General features: G+C 37.4%; 1 protein-coding gene across 14 annotated transcripts in view; it reads right to left on the reverse strand.

Annotated features, from left to right (window-relative positions):
* SRPK2 (SRSF protein kinase 2) overlaps positions 1-22,180 on the reverse strand; it is a 153,302-nt gene that overhangs the window by 91,170 nt on the left and 39,952 nt on the right. For 3 of the 14 annotated variants that reach the window (XM_068929795.1, XM_068929787.1, XM_068929744.1), the window contains exons 3-5: positions 12,992-13,039; positions 12,286-12,371; positions 7,264-7,327 (exon numbers count right to left, since the gene is read on the reverse strand). The exons of 3 other annotated variants lie outside the window; for them this stretch is intronic. In XM_068929795.1, the coding sequence (XP_068785896.1) occupies positions 7,264-7,327; positions 12,286-12,334 (113 nt within the window). In that variant the 5' untranslated portion in view covers positions 12,335-12,371; positions 12,992-13,039. Of the gene's footprint in view, positions 1-6,683; positions 6,772-7,263; positions 7,539-7,979; positions 8,203-12,252; positions 12,372-12,991; positions 13,040-22,180 lie in introns of those variants that run through there. 8 more of the 14 variants (XM_068929841.1, XM_068929767.1, XM_068929834.1 and 5 more) reach the window with 5 other exon arrangements.

Raw genomic sequence — 22,180 nt, forward strand, 5'->3', positions numbered from 1 at the left:
CTGCTTCTTGAAGACAAAGTACTGAACTCCTAAAATGTCTCTTGCTACTCTCCAATGACATTTTGCCAAATAGAAAGTAGCTTTAAAAAACTCCTCCTCCTCCCTGAGGAATTACATTGCTCCAGAGTTTGAAAAAAAATGGTCTTCACATTATTCAATGAAATGTTAAGATATGGAGGTTTCACAAGCTTTCAAAGGTATAAACATCATCTTTTTAGTGATATGCATATCGCTGACTTAATTATTTGTCATTTTGGAAGACTACAAGATAAAGTTAGAATGAGGGCACGCTTATCAGTACGGAAAAGTTACTTAAAGTGCCTTCGCAATATCCTGCTAAATGTAATGGCCAAACTGCATGCCAAAAGAACACCTAATTGGGATATGGTTCTTGTTTTGAATGCTGCACGTTCAGAGAAGAGAACCAGTCAACTAGTCTGATGGACCTAAAGCCATAATCAGACGAAGAGAGTTGTGCTGATGAACTTGGTAAGGAACTGGCACTCCTTTGTTTGCGGTATGTAAGACAGGCAGAGCTTGGAGCTGCATGTGTTTGTTTTGTAATTAGTATTTTAAGGAATAAAAAGAGAAAGAAAAAGGGAAGCAAAAGAAAAGGAAATAACAATTCACCATCGATCTAGTCACAGTCAGCTGTGCAAGTTTGGTCAGCATCATAAGTGAGATGACTTTCATAATATCTTTAAGGTTGTTCAGATTTTGTCAGAGAGGTAACCCAAGCCTAGGAGTCAGTCCTGAAGAAAATACCAAAGCATCTGAGGCAGAAACTCGCTGAGGAGAGTAAAATGCCTAAAGGCTTCAGGTAACAGAACTTCTGGTCACAACACCCTTTGGACAGAAAAGTGTCGTAAGTCAAAATGAAGGACTGATATCCCCTGAACTGTACAGCAAGAGTCACTGCAACTCATTAACTGAGAGACGCCATAGTTTTCCTAAGCTGAACGCTTAAATCAATACACATTTAAACTTGTGGCTTAGCTACTCATGATAACTACATCAACTGCATATCAATGCAAATACATATATCACATCCTAGTAAACGTAGAGAATTATATGAATATCCAAATGTTCTGTTATTTGTTTGTAGGTATAGAACATAAAGATGTGGAAAACCGTAACGAAATTTATTCTGTAATACAGGACAACAGCAACAGAAATGCAGTAATTTGGCACAGGTACACATTGTTTTGTGCAGTCTATCGGGCAACGTTCCCTTAGCATTCGTCTAGAGGCCTGGAGTGGACACTTCAGTGAAGGCACGACTAAGACAATGATTAGGCAAAAAGCTTCAAGTCACGCAAACAGACTAAATTTGTAAAAAGAAAGGCTTTCCTTAAAATTAACTGTTATTTTTTTCTCTGACCTTTTTCCCTCAGTTGAATTGGATATATACATTTATCTTGGAAAGATAACATTCAGTACTCAAATCATGTCTTCCTTGTATTTACATATATGTTTTTAGCCATTAACTAATTGTGTTCTCATCATTGACAGATTGCTTGGATTAGTTTCCAGTGAAGAACAGTTCATATACAGGACAGTATAATATAAACCCCCGGCACTTTCAATCTCTCCCTTTCCCAAAGATCTCTCATCTTAGTTGCAACAGTTAAGTGCAAACAATCATGAGATTCAAGTTCTTCAGAACATACAATAAAACTTCCTTGTAATAAAAATTTCACAAAAAAATGTATGATGAAAAGATAAAAAAGGAAAAAACCCAAAGAAGAAAACTAATCCCCAAACATTGCATAGAACATAATATGAATAGTAGGAATATTAATGAAAAATACTTCTACATTTCACTTGTCATTAAATATCAAAGTATATGATCGTCATATGTATAGCAGAAACAGAGACAGGAATAGACAAAGTCTATCACTGGAAAAAAAAAAAAAAACACTTCACATTCTAAACCTTTTCAAAAGCTACTGACGAACTGATTCAATCACTTCAGTCACCATCAGCATAATTAAACCTGAAAAGTGCAGTGTCCCCTAAAAATATCACCTTAAGTGAAAAAGCTGCTCCAGAAGTGGTTGCTTCTACATGTGCTATTTCCATTTTTTTTCCACACAATCACAAAAGCAAGTTGCAACATCCCTTCTTTCTACGTCCCTTTCATATTTCACTTAAAAGTCTAGCACACTAAACTGCTGAGCCTGCGAAACCTCTAAAGTGAAAAATACACAATATCGGGATTTGTTTTGGTCCAGTTTTAGCCATCTAAAAATTAAATATCTAGTCTAAGATAGCTAGACTGGCTCCTTACACTGTTACTGAACAGTTAGCTCTCCTATGGGGGAATGAAGTGCCTCCCTGGACAAAGAGGCCCCCATATTAAGAAAGGATGATTTCCTCCCGCAATGTCAAATAACCTAAGATAAAGCATGACAAATAGCAGTATTAGTTTGCAATTTTGAAAAAAGGGAAATAAATATACACGTTCACCATTATTAGGTATTATTTTAAGTAATAACTAGAAAAATTAAAGCACTGTGATCAAGAGTACTACAAAAAATAACTTTGAAATGTCCTGAAATAGAAGTTAGGCAATATTTTGTTAAATATTTTGTTAAAAGTTAGTGGAATTAAGAAATAGTTGCATTATTTTGCTAATTAATATTTGTTTCAATGTTAGTTGCAAAAATAACAGTAGAATTATTACCTTACAATGCCCTATTATCTAATAGTTACTATGAAACATTATCTGACACACAGCAATGCGTCAGGTCATACTGAATGTTGTAAGCTGATTTTTTCCCCTCCTTTTAAATGTGTTTTATTCCTGTAATTCATTACAATAAATGACACATGTGCCTCAGGAGAAACAGTGAATCCACAATTAAATAAAAAAACCCAAAACACTGGTTTCTAAACCTGAAGGAATCTTTCAACATCATAGCCCATTTCACAATGCCTCTTCCATCAACTACCATTAGATTTTTTCTTAAAAAAGGAAATAGATAGTACTCAGGCTCCATCTTTTTTCTTCCCCCTCATCGTCTTAGATTTCCTCCTCCTTCACTTCATCCCTGACTGCATTCTTGGTATGACCTTATCAAAAAACTATGTAAAAGCATTAAAAAATATATATTCAATTTGTTCTGAAAAGATAAATTTCAAAGAGAGAGGAGCTTACATAGCTCTAGGCTAAAAAACAAAACTGAAATAAAAACAAAGACCAGATCTCCTTAAACCTTGCCTACACCAGCCTCCGCCCCCAAACACTTCTGCGTATTTGAATAACAAAAACTTTACTGTTTTGCTGTCATTTGAAAATATCTTCCCTTTACTGCTATTTATAAAACCCCTCGGAATCATGAAAATCGAATTATATACATACACTCATTATCTACTTTAAGACTGCTCATGAGTGCTTGATTGCTATGGATTTGTTAATTTTTGTTTGGAAAAACACTGAAGCATAAATTTATTTTTAAGCAGTATGTATATGCAGCCTTTGCAGAAAGACAGGAAAAGAGCAGGTCAAATACTTCAGACCCATCAGCCTCACTAGCGACCTTTACCAGCAACACCTTGTGGTCAAACTACGTTACGAAGATCACATAAATTTAGAGTTCAGAAATCACAGCTGCAAAAACACTGAGCACTTTGCCCTAAAGTCCAAAAAGGAAAAACATTATATGCATTAAATTTATTGGAGAACAGTCTAAAAATTAGAAAATGATGTGGGTGGAAGAACTGACATTTCTCAAAATGGAAAAAAAGTCCTCACAAGGAGGTTAACACAAAGTCCCTGACAAAGTTAAAAAAAAAAATATATATATATATATATATATATATATATACAGTTCAATAACTGATACAATAAAAATAAGCATTTTTGCTTTCTCTGAAGGTTCTTGAAAAAACATTCTCCTCTGTCTGGTTGCTAATACTAGCTTTCTAATGATGTTTTATAGGACTTGGACAAGTAACCTGGCATAGCCACCCCCGAAACGGTCAACGAACATTTAGGTTACACGGCAGTCAAGTTACTGCTTAGTAAATAAAGAACCCAGGTATGTGCTGCATTGTAATGTGTCGGAAAACGGTGCACTTAAAGCTCTCTTTCTCTGTTTGTAACTGCTCAGACATACAACCAACTTGGTGCAACAAGTCACAGCAGGTTAGTCGGCCGGCTGTAACCGTGCACGTGCACGCTCACATACGTGGTTACCGGGGTTACCTTATCACACCATGAAGGAGGACTTTGTCACAGGCTACTAACACATACGTGGACGGTAACTGCAGAACAACACTAACCAGCCAGAATTTTAGGACTTAAAGATGCTATTTAATTGTATCTGCCTAATGAAATATCCCACAAAACACAAAATATCAGTAACTTAACCCCCCATCAGCAATTAAAAGTTTTTCTGGCGGAGAGGTGAGGGGAAGGGAAGGATGAACCTTATAAAGGAAAATGTCTCTAGTTTATATTAATTAACCTTTCCAGACTGCAAACATCTTGCAGGATCCTCAACACAAGGCTTCATCTCACTCTCTTGCTAATGTTTCCTGAAAGCCTCTCAAAATCACAACAACCAACCATCCTAAGAGAGCGCTGCAGAATTTCTAACACTTTGAGCTTCCGTAATAGCCAAACCATCCGTTATAGTCCAGCGTCCTTCCATCAGTGTTTTCCTCTAGGACAAGATAACATGCTGAACTTGCAAACGAGCAGGAGAACCTACAAACAGCAACACACTCTTTGTGGCAAGGAAGGGGAGAAACTGGCGGGCTACTCTCTCATTCCTTCCCTACTCCTCGTCCCCCAGTTTCTGTGAACGCACAAAGCACCTCCTCTCGCTTCCCCTCCTCAGAGGCGAGCGCGCTCTGGCAGTCTCTGCCAGTGTGCAAAACAAGACACAAGCCATGGACTCGTTTAGACCTTCCACCTGGTGTTTCAGGGCGCTCGAGCTTCACAGAAAGACCAACCTCTGTGATCAAGGGTAAAAACTAATAATAATAAAAAGAAGTGCACGAGTTTGCATTAAGAGTCTGTGTTTGTCAAAAACATGCATACTGTCATGCGTGTGTGCGCTGTGCGCACACGCTGCAATCTCTCTACACAGCAGACTGAAGACAGTTTTGCAGTTCAGATACTCAGCACAACCATTTTTTTTCCTTTAAAACATCACATACAGTAATTTTGAAAGGGCCCTGTATGGAACTGAAAGCTGGTAGACTAGGCAGCCCTGTTTCATAACAGCTGGTAAAAAAATTCAGTCTATTTTTAGATTTGGGAAAAGAATGTGTTTGTTTTTTTTTTTAAATCTCAGAGAATATGTAAAGTCGTTTTTATTTATAACTGATCGTGTAAATTGTGCAGCTGATTTGTCAAATCAATCTCTAAATAAACAGTACGATACATTTAAATCCCTCAGAAGAGGTAGGTTTATATGTATGCAGAATGCTCACATTTTAATCTTTGCTGCAAGTCTTATGCATTTTTTCTGTACACTACTTATGCATCAGGCTGTTATAAAATCTCTTACTTTTTAATGAACGGCATTTAAATGGAACTCAGACAAATGCATCCTTTTCTATTTATACATCATAAACCTTTACAGGGATAAATTCATCCTGGATAACTGTCAGTTTAACTATGAGAATGTTTTGCTCAAAAATGAACTGATCAGTTCTAGCCTGCTGCATAACATTCATACAGGTTAAAAAAATGGATATATATCCAACTGAATTCCCCCCTCCCAGAAAGCGAACTCTTTAACAAAAGCCTTCCCAAAAAATCAAGTTAACACCTGTTTCTTTTACTGTTTTCACCCCATCATCCTCTCTGTTATCACCACCATTTTATTAGTCTTGCATTTAAAATTTTTAAAGCATCAGGGTGAAAGAGAGGTAAACAAATAAACATTCACATTTTCTCCCACTAATCTTAATTTCAAATAAATAAATAAATAAAACAAATCTCAAAGCTCTTATCTCTCTCCATTTTGGAAAGGTGACTTAACAACTCATTCCCCCCCCCCCCACCATTTTCTCTCCCGTTGCTGATATTTTGCTATCCTACAGCTAGTGAAAGGCAATATGGTTTGCTGCTATCTTCCACAAATATACTTATAAATAGAATTGAACTGCTCATTTTGATTTTTAAAACCGTGCATGCCACATAGCACTTTCTCATTTTGAATGGTTTGTCTCTTATCCTGTTTTCTTAAGATAGCTTTCAGTGCGTTATTATGTCTTATTACGCTGAGCCATTCAATAAAGTGTACTTTAGATAATTTCAATTGAACATGTAGTCTGAGTGCATTCAATTAATAACTACATTTTTTGCCAATGCCAAATTGTTAAAATGGCAAAATATAACAATCAGATGGCCTTTTGGGCACAGCTGAAATGATTAATGTAAATAATTTGATACAAATTGATATTATGTTGCTCTGGACTTAAGCAATTTTATTAATAACAATTTCTGTTAAAAATGAGCCTCGAGCAAAACAGGAGTGTACAGGCTTGATCTTTTAAAAACAACAAAATAGTCACTTGGAGGTTATTTCATGTCAGAAAACTTACTGTGTATTTAGTACCTCGAAATATTTCTTTAAAATGAAGCAGCTATTTACAATTACTATAATCTGATTGACAGATAAAATAATTGCTTTAAAAACACTTCTGAGTCATTTTGTCCTTACCTGCAGGCATGAACCATTACTGCATGCAGTGACTGCTCCATTTCCTAGCACAGACTTGAACAAGGATCACATCTATCCTACAGAATGTGACTAATTTGAGGATTTGCGATTCCTGAGCTACTTTGCAAAGGACACTCCCTTTCTACATAACAGGACATTAAACGCTTCACCAAGTCATTTTTTCTGTTAACCTAAATTCAAAAGAACGCTTTGTAACTGTCGAATGATTTTCTAAAACGCAACAAAAACACCACATCTTTAAAAATGAATTTAGAAATCGGGATGCTGTTCGCATAAAAGTAAAAGGGAACACAAACCAGCACACACAAACCAGTAGCCTGCTGTATTATGATTTGCATGCTGCAGCCGAGGACACTTCATTAAAAAAAGGAAATCAAAAAACCTTTGCAAAAAGGCACACAGCTTAACCAAAAAAAACAGAGATTCAATTAATACGTTACAATAACCAGCATGCAATACATCAACAATGTAAGCAAACTTGACAAAGAAAAAAAAAGCCCTACGCTGCTGCTTTGCAATGCTACACCATTAATTGTTCATGCAGGAGATGTAGCTGTACCTTTCTGAAGAGGACGACTTCTCAGAGTTAACTGACATCAGCAGCTCAATCTTCTGCTTGATTTCTGGAAAAATCAGAAAATATTCACAACCAAGATTGCCTGCCTTTGCTTTCCAGAGTCTTATAACAAAACAGGTTTTTTTCCCTAATCCCTTTTGTTTAAAATGAGGCCACAAGATTCACAGTACTTCTGTGAAGACTGATTCAATCGGGCTATGAAGGAAAAAGCTCCAGAGGCATCAGGCCTTGCTAAACTATGCACATGACTGTTTATGAAAGCAGGAAGTACCATTTCTTTTAAGCAGAGGGGTGTTTCCTTTCTTTAGGTTGAGCTGATATATCTACTAGACGATTCTTATCACAACAATTACGAATTGATGCACAGATTTGAGTTTCTCAGGAAAAAAAATAAAACAAGTGGTTTATGACATTTATTACTTTTCAGTTTAATTATGTAAACGTGATTTGCTACCCTCAGAAACCTTCATTTCAAAAGCCCTGAAAAATATGGCTCTTTGAATCATTTTTGTCACAAAGAATGAAGTATTAAATCAGTTCTTTAATATATGGGCTAGAAATCATAAATGGAAAATACTACACATACGTGCATTTGTGTGCGTGTGTGCGTGTACGTGTCTCCTGCATTTCATTTCATTCAAGTATACTTTGAAAAGTAGTATTTGATTTCCCTTCAATTATTTTTATATCTTAATTACCAGTTTGGCACTCCCAACCAACAAACAGAAGCATCCACCAGCACGACCTCCGCCGAGGCGTTATACTGCCGTAAAAGAAACTGCCTGACAACACACTGCAGACCCAGATCAATTCTTGCGAACAGGCCTCCCTCGTGGGGGGTGGAGGGGGAAAGGAGGGGAAGAGGAAAGACACATTCTTGAGCCATCTGTGACTTGTTTCACAAGACCACGGTCAAAGTAGAATATCTGGTTGAAAGATAAATTCTGGTTAGCAGGAGTTAGATATTTAAGATGTTTGCGATTAAAAAAAAAAAGGGCAAAGGATTGTATCACAAATTTGAGCATCATTTTAAGATCCTGCCATAGCTGGAGACGGTAGTGCCACCTGTAGAAATACTGGGAAGGCTGTGCAACATTAAGACTATGTTCAGTTTTTTACAGCTTAAGTAAACTTCAACCATTTAGGATTAAACATTCTATGACAGGAGAGCCTCAATCTGGAGATACACACACACACACACACGCACGCACACACGCACGCACGCACACGTATATATGTAATTTCAGATACAAAGTCTCAGAAACCTCCGAAAAAAGAAGAGAGAAGAGAAACTATGTATTTTTTACTCAAATTAAGAAAGGATTTTCCATCCCCACGCTCTAGTGGAGGGTTTGAAAGTTGCAGGGATCACTTCCTGACTTAAGTGTATGTATTGACTTGTTCTTCCCAAATCCTATCTGGCCAGATAATCCCCTAAAAAGAATCTTATTTCTCCCATTCAAAGTAGATGCTTCCCAGAGCTTTCAGCACGTCCCTTTCCAATTTCTGTACGCACACAACTGGGTCTACTGCATAACCGCAAGGCCCAAGCCAGGCTTACTTTACCACCGCCCATCCTAGGCAGCTGGCGCTCCTCCAGTTACAGGAATCTCTCTATCCACCCACACTGCCTTCACAACACAGGCAAAAGGGCAGCTGCTTAAGGAACTCCCAAGCTAGCCAAGGAGCAACTCCGCCAGGTTTGGGCCGCGCCGGAGAATCAGCTTTTCGATCTGTTCTCTTGGACTCGATTACCTAAAGTCTATAGCAGTTCTAGGTTAGGCCGTATGTATCTCTCCCTCTGTGCCTCAGTTCTCCAGCTATCAAAAGGGAATGACAGTATCAGCTAAACCTCACTGGGTACTGCTTAAAAATAAAAAAAAAAAGTAGTCAACTTAAGATAAAGCACCAATAAGGCCCCCTTCCCCTCCCCCTGCCCCAAATTATTCTGTGCTCAATGCGGCCTGGAAAATGGCTATTAAGTAAAACTTAGACCTGCACAGTGAACAAGAACTGAAAATACTGAGTAACCACCCACTCAGCGAAAGAGCCAGGCCTCTTAGGGGGAAAAATAAATAAATAAATTCTGACACGTCATTAGGAACGATGCTGCACTGCACAAAGGCTTCAAGAACAGCTTTAATACCTCCTAGCTTTCCTCTATACAATCATACTGTTATTTTAAAACACACTTTTAGTGCAACTCATGATATTGGTGTTGATCATACAAGTTATGCAATCCGCTGGATATATTGTTACTTATTTTAAAGATTGCTTTAAAGAGGTGGAGGTTATCGCATTAGGGTTATCATAACACACTATTTGCCAACAACTTTATGTTCAAACTGTATGAAAGCAGTGCAGAAGATGAACTAGATAGAATAGCGGCCAGATGTGCTCAAAAATATTTCCTACAAGTAATTCAGAATGCTGCAAAAATATTTGCGTGTGTTAGAATTTGCAACCTAGTATAAACGAACAGAAAGTTATATTACTGAATTTCAGCTTGAAAACGGAAAGAGACTGCCTTTAAGATAATTTTAGATAGACAATTTGGAAAAAATTACTTTGATAAGTCTCTGAATACAGACTGCACATAGACTGCTTCATACTGCACAGGTTAAAAGAAAGTGTACATTGCCATACATTTTTTTTCCCAGTCTAAACTTTCTGCTGTTATTCCACACGCTTTGCTTGCTTCCTTCCTGCCAGCCCCATAAGGCAGCCATCAAGTCGCAGGTAGAATCTACCTCGCTTTGTAACCCACGTCTGCACTTAAGGTCAACGCCAGGCAGAATATAAATATTGACCTACAATAGCTGTAACGAAAGAGGAACGTCAGTGTTCGTTTCTAACAAGAAAGCTCTTACAAGGAATGAAGCACTTTCCTGTTTTGGTACTGAAGACAGCATGACAACTCTCCCAACAATTCCTCCCTCCTTTTTTTATATACACTGATTCCGTTCCTTAATACTTGCCTTTTCATCAGCTTAGACCCTTGTTGTTCTCACACACCCATCCAACTTACTAAAAGGCATTTATAACGTGCACTGTTACAAAACACAGTATACGTGTCAAAGTGACATACATTTGCCCTCTTCCAAAACACGATGTTTCATTAAAGGCAGGCAAACCTCTCTCCTACGTGTCTTCTCTACTCCGTGGGCATTCCACGGGCCAGAAATCCTTCTTCTCGAATACGATCCAGCGCACAGTGAGAGCCCACCTGCTCGCAGGCAGTAAATTCCCTCTCCCTTCTTCCAGTTTCCATTTCTAACCGATACAGAATAGCAGTCTGGAATTCCAAGCTGCGTTGCATGAGGACCTGACCCAAACAGTGGATAAGTCTTGGACATACTGTTTTCTTAAGGATCAGCATACCCATAATTCCTTACCGATTCTCTCTTTATACTCTGACCCAATATGGTTCAACAAGAACATGATGCTTTGTTACACATTCTGCGAACACATTTATGTTGTCAGTACTAAAAACTAACAGCTGCATCACAGAAATTTTTGTGGATCAGGGAGACTGAGGGGTTTGATAGCTTTGCTGGAAACAGCCTATCCTTTTAGCACTCTATAATTTTTTTTTTTTTTTTTTTTGGGGGGGGGGGGGAGGTTGAAGTTACCTGTTGAGGGCTTAGTACTGAGAAGAAAGGTCTGTCAGGTTTTTCACCCTCTATTCTAGACAGAGATAAAACCGACAAATTTGGAATTGCCAACTAAGTTCTTTTCCCCTACCCACAGGTGCTTGACACTGACTGACTAAATACACATCTCATAATCCGACTTTTTTTTTAATTCCTCTTGAAGTTATTTAACCACGTTAAAATGTAAAATTGATGATACAGACAGAAACTACAAGACTAGCATTCTATCACAAAACAAAATCCATGCAGCTTGGAATAGAGTGATCAACTGATCCATCCCATAAGCAAGCCTCCGAGCAGGCTTTGTACATTATCTTAATACAAAATGAAGAGATTATTATACTTAAGTTTTATTGCTAACTACACACTCCAAGACGTTAAAAATAAAATTCAAGATATAAGCTACTTTGCCTCAAACTTGAAGCATGCTCTAAAAGATGCACAAAGACATTTCTCTTGTACAGCTATTCCAGTAATTATTCTAATTTAATTTTTATTCAGTAGTATCAAGGATTCGTTTAATATAGGGACAAGAAGAATTTAAATCAGTTGAGACTTCACAGCAAAAAAACCCAACTATCATTAATGCAGAGTTTCACCTATGAGTCAATACAATTTCCACCACAACATTATATAATTAAATTAAAGGTTTTTCTTTTCTTTCCCCCCTTTGCCCCTCTCCTGTCAATTTGAGAAACTTTCTCATTTAGGATTTACCTATCCTGCTATCTGAGATTTTTGCAAGAGGACTCATTCCCACAGTTTTTAAAGCAAATCCATACCTTTCCACATCCACTCTGCATCCGCAAGGTCATCCTGACACTGCCCCCATCACTCCAGATACAAAACTGATGGCAGAAATAATATCACCAAAATAAAACAGATGTATACCTATCTGAGTTTTATACTCAGTGCCTTTTGGGCCATGAGAGAAAGAGCAATGTTATCATTTGTTTATTGTGATTATTTATAAATTACATATCCAGAAATCTGGGCTCATGCACAGAATTTATTAAAACATACAAATTTTATCTCAAGTCCAAATAAAGAGCCTGTCCAAATAACGGTTATCCTACCACCCACTCAAGCAGCCTTCACAGACACAGCCTAGAGTAATGTAAAATGCAGTAACATTTGTTAAACTCGAAGTGAAAAAAAAAATTTTGCACAGTGACGCAAAGATAGAGGTAAACACTGAGCTATTCAGGACCAATACCAGTTATGGATTCAAAAAACACCACCTTAAATGGCTTTTATGAGTTAATTAGATAACTGTATTGATCGGTGCACTTCAGTGCAGTGAACATTCTGCAAGTACCTCTGCTTTGTGAGCAAGCAACTACAGTCTCACCGAAGATTTCTGGACTGTCCGAATTTCTGAGGCAACAATAAGATGACATTGTAAGGAGAAGCACATCCAAAGGAATAGATCACTGGCTGAAGAAGGATAAAAATGAATGAAAATTAGTGCCTGGAAATCCGAAAGCAGCAGCAAATGTCTTAAAATTCCCAAGTTACAAAATAAAAATAAATTCAGGTATGGAGAATCAGTGTCACAAACTCATCAACTGTTCCATCCACTTTATCAGCCCACTTTGAGCAATTTTACATTGTATATAGATCAAGCGTCAGGCAATTGGCTCTCATCCAAGACCTGAGCAAAGCAGATACTCTAAGTCTCTAAACCATACCATTCAAATTGCAATTAAACGAAAACAAAAAACAACCTCAGAAAGGCTCTGCGCTGCCCAAATGACTTCTTGATTACCACGATTTGTTTATTTATTTGTTTAACCAAAGCAAAGCACATACTAACCATTTACAGGAAGCTGGGCTCAGCCTTTCTTTTTAGCCTGGTTGTTTACCTCCTCTGAGATTTTTCAGGTTTGCATTGACTCAGAGAAAAAGGCATCAGATGAAGTTAAAATGGGAACAGATCTCTTTTTAGAGAGCTCACTTGCTCTGTCAAAAAAAGTAGACCAGAGACCTGGAAAAATGGAGAAGACAGTCCTACGAAAAAAATGCTGGCAAAAGGGATTTGTAGGAGAGCATCATACCAAAGGCTCCAAGAACAGAGAATCCTGAAGAAAGTTTCCACAGCGACTCTAGAACAAATAACGTCAGAAAGCATAAGGCAATACACTCTTCAGACCAGCCAAAGAAGAAAAGCTATTTTATTTCAAGAACATGAAAGGATAAAAATAATTTGATACAGGAATTAGGAACTGTGAGGGATATTTAAACTGGAAAAAAATAACAGGGGTATCTGGAGTTTCGTTTGCTTGTTTTTACTAATAAGCAATACATAAGACTTCTCCACCAACAAAAGAAAAAACCCTAGTTGCTGTTTAGCACAGATGGAAAACTGCAGACAAAGCACACAACCGAACAAAGACCGTTCCCTATGACATATGGGAAGATATCAGAGTCACCATTATTTCAAAGTCAACTGATTTTTTTAGTTTCAGTAAAAACTTAATTGTGTCTATTGCAAACAGAATATCTCAGTGGTCTACAAGATGTTCAGTCGAGATTAAACTATTCTTACCAACAGTGCATGTATGAAATTTACCCAAAGCAGTGAACCACTCTTGCAGGAGTCTTTTTATGGCTTTTTTTTTTCCCTTTGGGGGCAGGGGAAGTGGGAGGGGCAGAGACAAAGTAGTAGATAAACTTGTTAACTGCAATTTATTACAACATAAACCCCTGCAAATAAAATTCCTGACAGCCCTTTTAAGATAAACAGTATAGAAAACAGAAGCAAGAAAATAGACTCATCTATAAATATACAGGCTCATGCACATGTTTTGTTAATCCATCCCGATAATAAAAAAAAGTTCAACTATTTTCTTTCACCTTCTGTGCAATATCTGTTTACAAGGACGTAAGTTTAAGATGGCTATGCTACAGTATATACCACAATCCTGTAAAATATATCTTCCCTACCAAAATCCATGCTAATCTATTCCCTTTCCTCTTCTCCTTCTTTTAGTCAGGTTAGAACTATAGGGGTGTGGATGCTATCTTACATTTTTCCTATTATGACTCTCACATCCCTGTAACTTGATTTACTTCTAATGTTACTATTAAAATAAACAATCCTGCTTCCCAAAATCCCATAAAGACAGATCTGAAAATATTATGCAAAATAAATCAACCAAACAACCAATTCTAACTAAATTCTCAATCCTGAAACCATGAAATGCCTTTCTTCACTACTACTAACCTGATTTTGTGTGGACAGAGCTATGTTTTGAGCTGTGGACAGCTGTTGTACAAGCGCTAGCTTAAACAGAACGCAAGAAGGCAGTAAATTAACATGCTCCTGCAAAGGCATCAAGTATCATAGGACAAAACTAGTCAACAGAGATAGAAATACAATTTCAGAGAGTCAGTCCTTGATTTCTGTATTTTAGGTAGTGTACTTTAAAATAAAGAATAGTTCTACAAATGAACTGCTAGCATCACAGTTTCAGACACCAGGGGTGTCTCTGGAAGGTGGTACACATGCAGAGCAAGCCTAAAATTGATCACCATGTGAACGTTAATTCACAAAAAAAAAAAGAGAGGTAGTATGGAAGCACAAAGGGTATATAATATATTATAAATCCCCCGCTATAATATCGCCCTAAACCCGCACAAAAAATCATTTTTCCAGACGTTGCTAAGTTTTTGAAGCAGGAAAGTTAGTGCTTGCACCCCAAAACAATGTTCCTTGCTGTTTAGATGGAGGAGTTTATTTGTCAGTTATTAATGGACAAAAAAATCCTGACTGTGCATCTCTGATGAGACCGCTTGGTCTTCCAGCAACTTTATATGACCATAAAGAACTAGGGAGATGTCTTGAAAGGTTTTTTCCTACTACAATGGAACAAAAGTCAACAAGTATAAAGCAGGTATCTTCTCTTCTTGCATCAACTGCCTTGTGCAACTTTAAAAAGATGGAAAGATCAGTTCATGTGGAATTTCAAGATTATGATACAGTGGATTTGAGATGCATAAGAGTCCTTAGGAATGTAAAACACTGTCAGAAGTGTCAACCAGTACAATGGGACTGAAGTGAGATACCACTACAGTCACCCTACAGACCCTGATGAGAAGCTTGTTTGTTTCCTTTTAGTGGCATAAAGTCAACGTAGTCTTCCGTGAATTTTTGATCTGCTCTTTTGATCTGCTCTTATAGAGAAATCTTCTGTTTTGATAAGTGATTCTGGGAAAAAGAATTCCCTGCTTTGTATGCATTTTTCATGAATATATTGCCGGAAAACATGAGCCCTCAGGCAACTAAACATCCGTGTCACAAGGTCTGTGTACAGTCATAAATTTTGATTCCAAGATACCAAGAATGGGCAGCTCGGGAAGAATACAGGAGGTTGCCCAGGCATCTTAAATGATCTTTATTGTTGTATTCTCTAGTTAGCAGGTTTCTCATATGAATTCAACACCACAAGATAAAAGGGTCGCCAAGCAGACTTCTTCAGCAATGACCTCTAATACTTAACAGTCACAGTGACGCTGATACATAAGCCAGTGACTTTCTCAAAAAGGAGTAAGTGATAGAAAAACAGCTGGTTGCAATCTCTTGCTATGGAGATTACTTGACTATTTTCAGTTTTATTCCCCTTTAGTACCCTAAATAATATTTCTGCCCAAGGCTTGAGAAAACTGCAACAGAACTTCTAATCGTTAAGCCATGTTTCAAATATAAGATTACCATTTAAAAAAAACTGTTAGCTCCAAACTGATAAAGCTAACCTTTTCTAAGGGGGCATATCAGAAGTCAGTATTATCAAAATATACAATACTTGGAACATTTATTTAAAAGCCATGTTTTAGTTACTGCTCAGAATGCAAATACAGGAGTTTGTTTTAGAAAGCACCTCCCCGCCAGACATACAAGCAGTAGAGAGTGGATGAAAGACACAAGCTGGAACGCAGGGCCTTCATCTGGACGCGCCGCAGACGGACACGCAAGCACCAGCCAAAGCTCGGCCCCGCCTGTGCTAGAGCACAGCAGGCATACGTAACAGGAGTTAATACCCGCCTAGAAAAAAATTAATTTAAATAAATCAAGAGAAAAATCTGATGAAAAAAAATTTCATTTTCCCATGCATAAAATGGAGCTAGGTGACTTTTTTAAAGTTACAAAATGTTGCACATGCCCTTTCACAGTTAAATTGGAACTTACTTACAAAAGTACTGATCTTTTATTTGCTACATAGGAAAACTTATCCGAGCTTCTCAAAAATAGCCATATTTGCTCTCGTTGAGGGCAGGATGTAATGTTTACTCTGTATTTACCGGTACATTAAGGTGACAATGTTAACAATACATAATCTTTTTTTTAAAGAAACTGTAGGTTGCATCAGCTCTTACCTAGTGATCTTAGAGACACAGAAACATCGATTCTTCACATCTTCCATATACTTAAAAGTCCATTGGAATTTTTTCTGCACAGGCACTTTGAAAGAATATATTAAAAATCACTGTTATTCTTCCAAAATGTGTTTTCCCTGAGTTTTTCGCTGTGGTTGGTACATAATACTTTTACAGAAATTCCAAAGAAAACCTATCTTCCTTCAAAATAGCAGCCACTGTCCATTAGTAGCAAAGAGAAGCGTCTATGCCGCTTCTTAAACAAAGACAAATCCCACCAAGATGACGGTGCTAGTAGTTTAGAACCATTGCCATTAACACAAAGGGAGGCCAAAGACGACTGGAAAGACAGTAAATACACTTAACAAGAAAGTCTTTGCTTTTTTTTTTTTTTTAAACAGAGGAAGATGGAAGCTGACAGTATTTTAGAAAGAAGGCAATCTGTTGTGAAATTTTCTGTTTCTATTAAGGACTTAGTGAAGGAGATATTTTATTCATGAGAAATAGCAACTCTAATACTACGATTTTAAAACCTCATTTCACTGAATCTTCGTGCTAAGGACGAACAAGGCATACGTAAAGGAATGAAATGCGACCGGAAGGAAACCGGCATCGCAGGCGTTCTCAGGATGGAAATCAGAAGCTTGAGTACTTCAACAATACATCCGGGTTGGTTTCTATGTCTCCAAAAAGCAAAAAAACATACAACATATATAGATGAATCTGCCTTTCAGTTTTCTAAATATTTAGTTTCCCAATATATAAATATCAGCTTAGGGCGCATAGTAAATACCTCTGAAGAATTTTTCATATAATCAAATTTTTGAGTTTCCTGTTTATGCTTGTCTATGGAAATTTTCCACTTGCAGATAAACTTGAGCATTAGGTATTTAAGAAGAAAAGCATTAAGGGTGTTATAACTCCTCTGAAAAGGACCCATTATAAACCCAGGGAAAGGGCATTACATTTAAATTTAACTCTGCATTTGAACTTCTTTTAAGACACCCACATAACTAAATAAGTCTTGTTGATGTAATCTGGCACTTGAACTGTTTTAGGCTCTTGCTAGGCTGTAGTATTTATTAATAAGTGCTCAATGAAACACACAGATGAGATTAAGAGGAATTCTTCATTCTTCTAGTTCTCCTTGGTCTGGCAACATTCCCTATACCGGCTGCTCTCCCAACACCAAATTGTTGCTTTTCCCTGGCTTCTCTCTTATCAGTAAGTCTTCTCTCCTTTGGGCCCAGGTTTCTCCCCAGTGCACACTAGTCAAGATACCCTTAAGTGGGGGGGGGGGGGGGGGGGGGAAGAGAGCCCTCCCCCTTCCCCTTCAAAAAGCCAAACAACCACTCTGCCCGATGACTGTTTGAAAATGGGTGGTTGAACAAAAAGCCATTCTTCAAACACAAAAATAAAAAATTCAACCATCTTTTTGCATAACTACTTGTGAGATTAAATACTAGTAAAGCACACTACAGAAAGCATTAACTATCCCATATATGACTGTATTTATTGGTATTTTCTAATTATTCACATGTTCTGTTTATGAGAAAGTTTTTGATTGGAGGGGAAGAAAGCTTATTCCTGAAAGTATATCCATTCTAGGAAGAACCCCAACATATGCAGCTAAGTATGTTAAAACATATCCTCCTGTCCTTTATAATAGGCTGCCAGTTGCTTCCTGTTACTAGGGAAAAAAGCATCTTCATATAGGAACAATCATAAAAAATCTAGCTAGACAGACAGTAATTTAAGAAGCTATTACTCTGCTAGTTAAAACACAAGAAATGATTAGATGTATTTTCCAGATCTTCTCTAAAGAGAAGTATTTAGGCTACTCTGAATGCACACGGTCAGCTTTTCTGTCTAAGCTGAAGGAAGCTGAACCTCCAACATAACGTCAGCTATCAGTGTTACTCTCCTTCACACCCTTTAACTAGATCCCTTCTTTACTGTCTTAATTCATCAGAGAGAATTGATAATTTCTGATTTCTAGTCTGATTTATTTCCAATTTATTCCTTTTATGGAATTAGAGTCATTATTGTGCTAGGATTCTTTTGACAATAGCGTTTTCTTCCAGGTCTGCAGTTCATCTAGATGCCTAATGTCTATTCACATTATCAAATACCATTGTTCTTCCACTCATTTGTTATGTGCTTTTTCTTAAAATTTCAAGAAAAAATTAAATTGCTTAGACATTGTAGAATGACAAATTAAATTCCAGCCTTTGGGGAAAAACAGATTTCTATTCATCCACACTGAGTCAGACATATGTTACCTTCTAAAGAGTAACAGAATGACTCAAAAAATCTTGCATCTATTCTGATTTCTGACTCTCCTAGGAGACGATGTTACATGATTTACCCAAAAGGATTAAACTGTGTCACAATTGTTAGATACATGCTGTAATCTCAAACTCTAGGTTAGATTTCTCCTTTGCCGTACTTGCTACTATAATTCACTGCTCTAGAGTTGTATGTTTTTACTTTTTGCTATAAATTTTCAAATTAAAAATCCTTATAATAGAAGTATTTTTGAATTGAAATACCTTGACAGGATATTTACAGGCTGTTTTTCAGTATGTTCTGTCAAAGTTTTTATTTTGCGCTGATCAATGTAGTATCTACACAACTGGCTTTGCAAATATTCTTGCAGCGTTTCCATATTGCTTATCCATGAGACACTTTCACCAGATTTTTATACTCCTTGAACTCTATGTATGCTGTAAAGAGGACGCTTTTAGCTCTGTTCCTCTAGAACAAGAGACAAGACTTGTTTTCCCTTTTCTGGACTCCTAAGAGGACAACCAATTCTAAGACAAAGCTCCATCAAAAAGGCACGTGTCATCTTGAGCACAAATCAAGCCAAAACACTCTCCACTTTAGCATGAAGTTCCACCAGCACTGCTCTGTGTCCAGCTAGAAAGGAATGCGGGTCCATGCTGTTGATCACCTTACTTGAAACATAACTCTTCAGGAACATCAGGAAGAGTAAATAGTTCTCTCACTCAAACTTCAATACAGCATGTCCCTTATTGAGTACAATGGAGGAGAGGAGGGAAAAAAAGAGGAATGACAAGAGCTTTCACAAGAAGGCGAAATCGGAGCGCCTGTGAAACGCAGGTAAGGAAGAACGTCTGCAGCAGCCGTTACAACTGCCAAAAGCCAAGATGTTGATGTTGGCTGCACTATGCCACACACGTCAAATAATATCCAAATACTCCTGCTGTTTCTCCCTATGGCTGGTAGATTTGGACGCTATACAACTGCTGTATAAATAAGGCTGTACAGATCCGTTGCCACGGTGCACGCTAGATTCTGGCAGTCACTGGCACTACTGTATGAAATATTAAGGCTTTGGCTCACAGCAACCTTCCTGTTATTGAAACAAAGCTAGAAATTCCTAATCTGAACAGAGCTAGGCATCTAAGACAAAACAGAGTCTCTGTCCCAAGATCCTCAGGCAGGTTTTTCACAGGTAGTTGCTTGGGGAAAAGACAACTGAAGGTTAATACAAACTCTTTAAGGATGCTTTGAAACCCTCTGTTAGAGCTTGTCAGATCAACATCAGTTACTGCAAGAAAAAGGCATCCGGCATCTAGAAACAAGCCTTTCCAACGCCTTTGCTACCTCTGAGGTGAAGCACATAGCTAGCAGAAGGCAGAAAAAACATAAAGAAAAACCATTACCACTTTCCAGGCATCTTAAATGCAGTAGCTGTAATCATACCTACTTCCCACACATGGGTCTGCTTTCCTGGGAGCATAAGCACCACCAATGAAAGCAAAAATTGCTAGGCTGCACAGAGGAGAAAATCACAGTCTATTCTAACGGGCAGCCAGTAGCAACAATAAAGTAATAATGACCACAGTTGAGCACAAGTATAGCTCTTCATTCTTATAGCATCATTTAACTATTCTAAAATAAAATTTTAACAGACTAAACAGAGATACTTTGTTTTTAAACTACATTGATAAAATAACTCCTACCTACTGATCCATTCTAAGCTTCTAGAAACAGGATTTTTAGTAGAGAGCTATAATTCTGAAAAATTCAAACTGAAAATCATTACTGAAGATAAAATTGTACTGATGACAAATTTTAAATATGCACACAGTGCCTACAAAAGGAGGAACCTTCTAATTATATTTTAACTGCATTTCCCTGGTATAATAGTTTCCATCATTAACAGACAGTGCCCTGCGTTTACATACTAACATGAAGAGACACTAAATTTTTTTCTGTTGGGCTTCTCCCTACACTAACAGTTGATGTAGTAGTAACATAGAAAGATATTTATTTAAACTGATACAAATGTTAAACACCCTCACCATGTTAACCTGGCACTCAGCCAAAATCTTCAACAAGAGAAAATCTTCTCTTTACACTTTGTTTTTCACAAGGAACAGAAATAGCTTTAATACTTCAGAAGTCTTTCTAAAGTCAGCATGTAATTATAATACAATACATATATACTGAATATCTATCACTGAATATTTAGGAGAGGTGCTTTCTGTTAAGGGAATGCTTTGAAAGTCTTCTAGTCTTGAATAACTTCCATGAGGAATATTTTCAATTTCACATGTAAGACAGAGCACACATGCAAATACATGTCAAAACACCTTCTTGCTTTGCATTTGCTCTGTTGTTTGGAGAAATGTGATGTTGACTTTCAAAGAAAATAGCAATGTTATACAGATACAACAACAATAAATGATTGAAAAGAATCTGGAGAAATATCTATTATCTTTTACTGCAAGATTTAGATAACTGAGGGTACCACAAGAAGGTATCATCTAGAAGAAAAGGAAAAGCTATGAGAAATGAAAGAAAAATCTTATCTCAAAAAATTCTGGCATAGAAAACATTCCCAAAGGAAAGGAGGGAGATAAAATTAACAACAATAACGGAGGAAAGAAGGTAGAGGTCTGTCCAGACAGGAGATCTGATCTTGCAATCAGTTACTTCTCTGCTGTTTCCTGTTTGTTTTAATAATATCTCATCTAAAACATATCAAAATTGGCTATTACTGAAGAAAAATTCAGTGCTGGTCTGCAAGTCTCCACATCTCTTCAACTTTAACACTCACGATCTTTTTAGCTCTACCTCTTTTCTTCTCACACCCTCCTCCTCCTCCTCCAACTCACTTCCCTATTACTTATTCCTCTTATTCCCTCACTTCCCTGTTACTTATTCAATCATATGAACAACTCGGTATTGCCTTGTCTAAAAGCTGGCTACGAATAGTTTCTTAGGCAGTGAAAACACAGTGATGTAGGTGGTGAATCATCACCATCCACTCTGCAAATGTGCGGTCACATCATTCAGCAGCTAATCATGTTGTCATGCTGTCCTTCACTATCCTTCATCCTCTCCTACATTATATGAAGCTGATTTTGTCGAGTGAGGCCACTCAAAATCTAAAACTACGGCACTCTACCTCCTCCTCTGCTCTAGTCCTACCAGCTCTTTCCCCGTTCACAGTGCTGATGGCTAGTATTTCATGAGTCAGCAAATGATGTCACTTATGTGTGTCCATACACACAAAATTTCTTCATTTGAAAAACAAAAAGTTAGAACCTACATACAACGTCAGTCCTTTACTCTGGTCACGTATGCAAAAGAAAACCCCCCCAAATTCACTACTGGCAAGAAACCAACAACATACAGTCCTAATTTTGGCAGCTGATTAGCAAGACTTTAAACAATGTACAATGTTGAACACACTGCCAGCAGTGTCAATTACGTCTTCAAGGGGAAAAAAAATCAAACAAACTACAGAAGCTAAAATAAGCTTTGTTTTAGTTCTTTTTTTGGTTTTTTTTGTTTTTTTTTTTTTTAAACTATATCAAAACAGATGAAGCCAT

The sequence above is a fragment of the Struthio camelus genome, chromosome 1 (assembly GCF_040807025.1).
Source record: "Struthio camelus isolate bStrCam1 chromosome 1, bStrCam1.hap1, whole genome shotgun sequence".
Classification (NCBI taxonomy): Eukaryota; Metazoa; Chordata; class Aves; order Struthioniformes; family Struthionidae; genus Struthio; species Struthio camelus.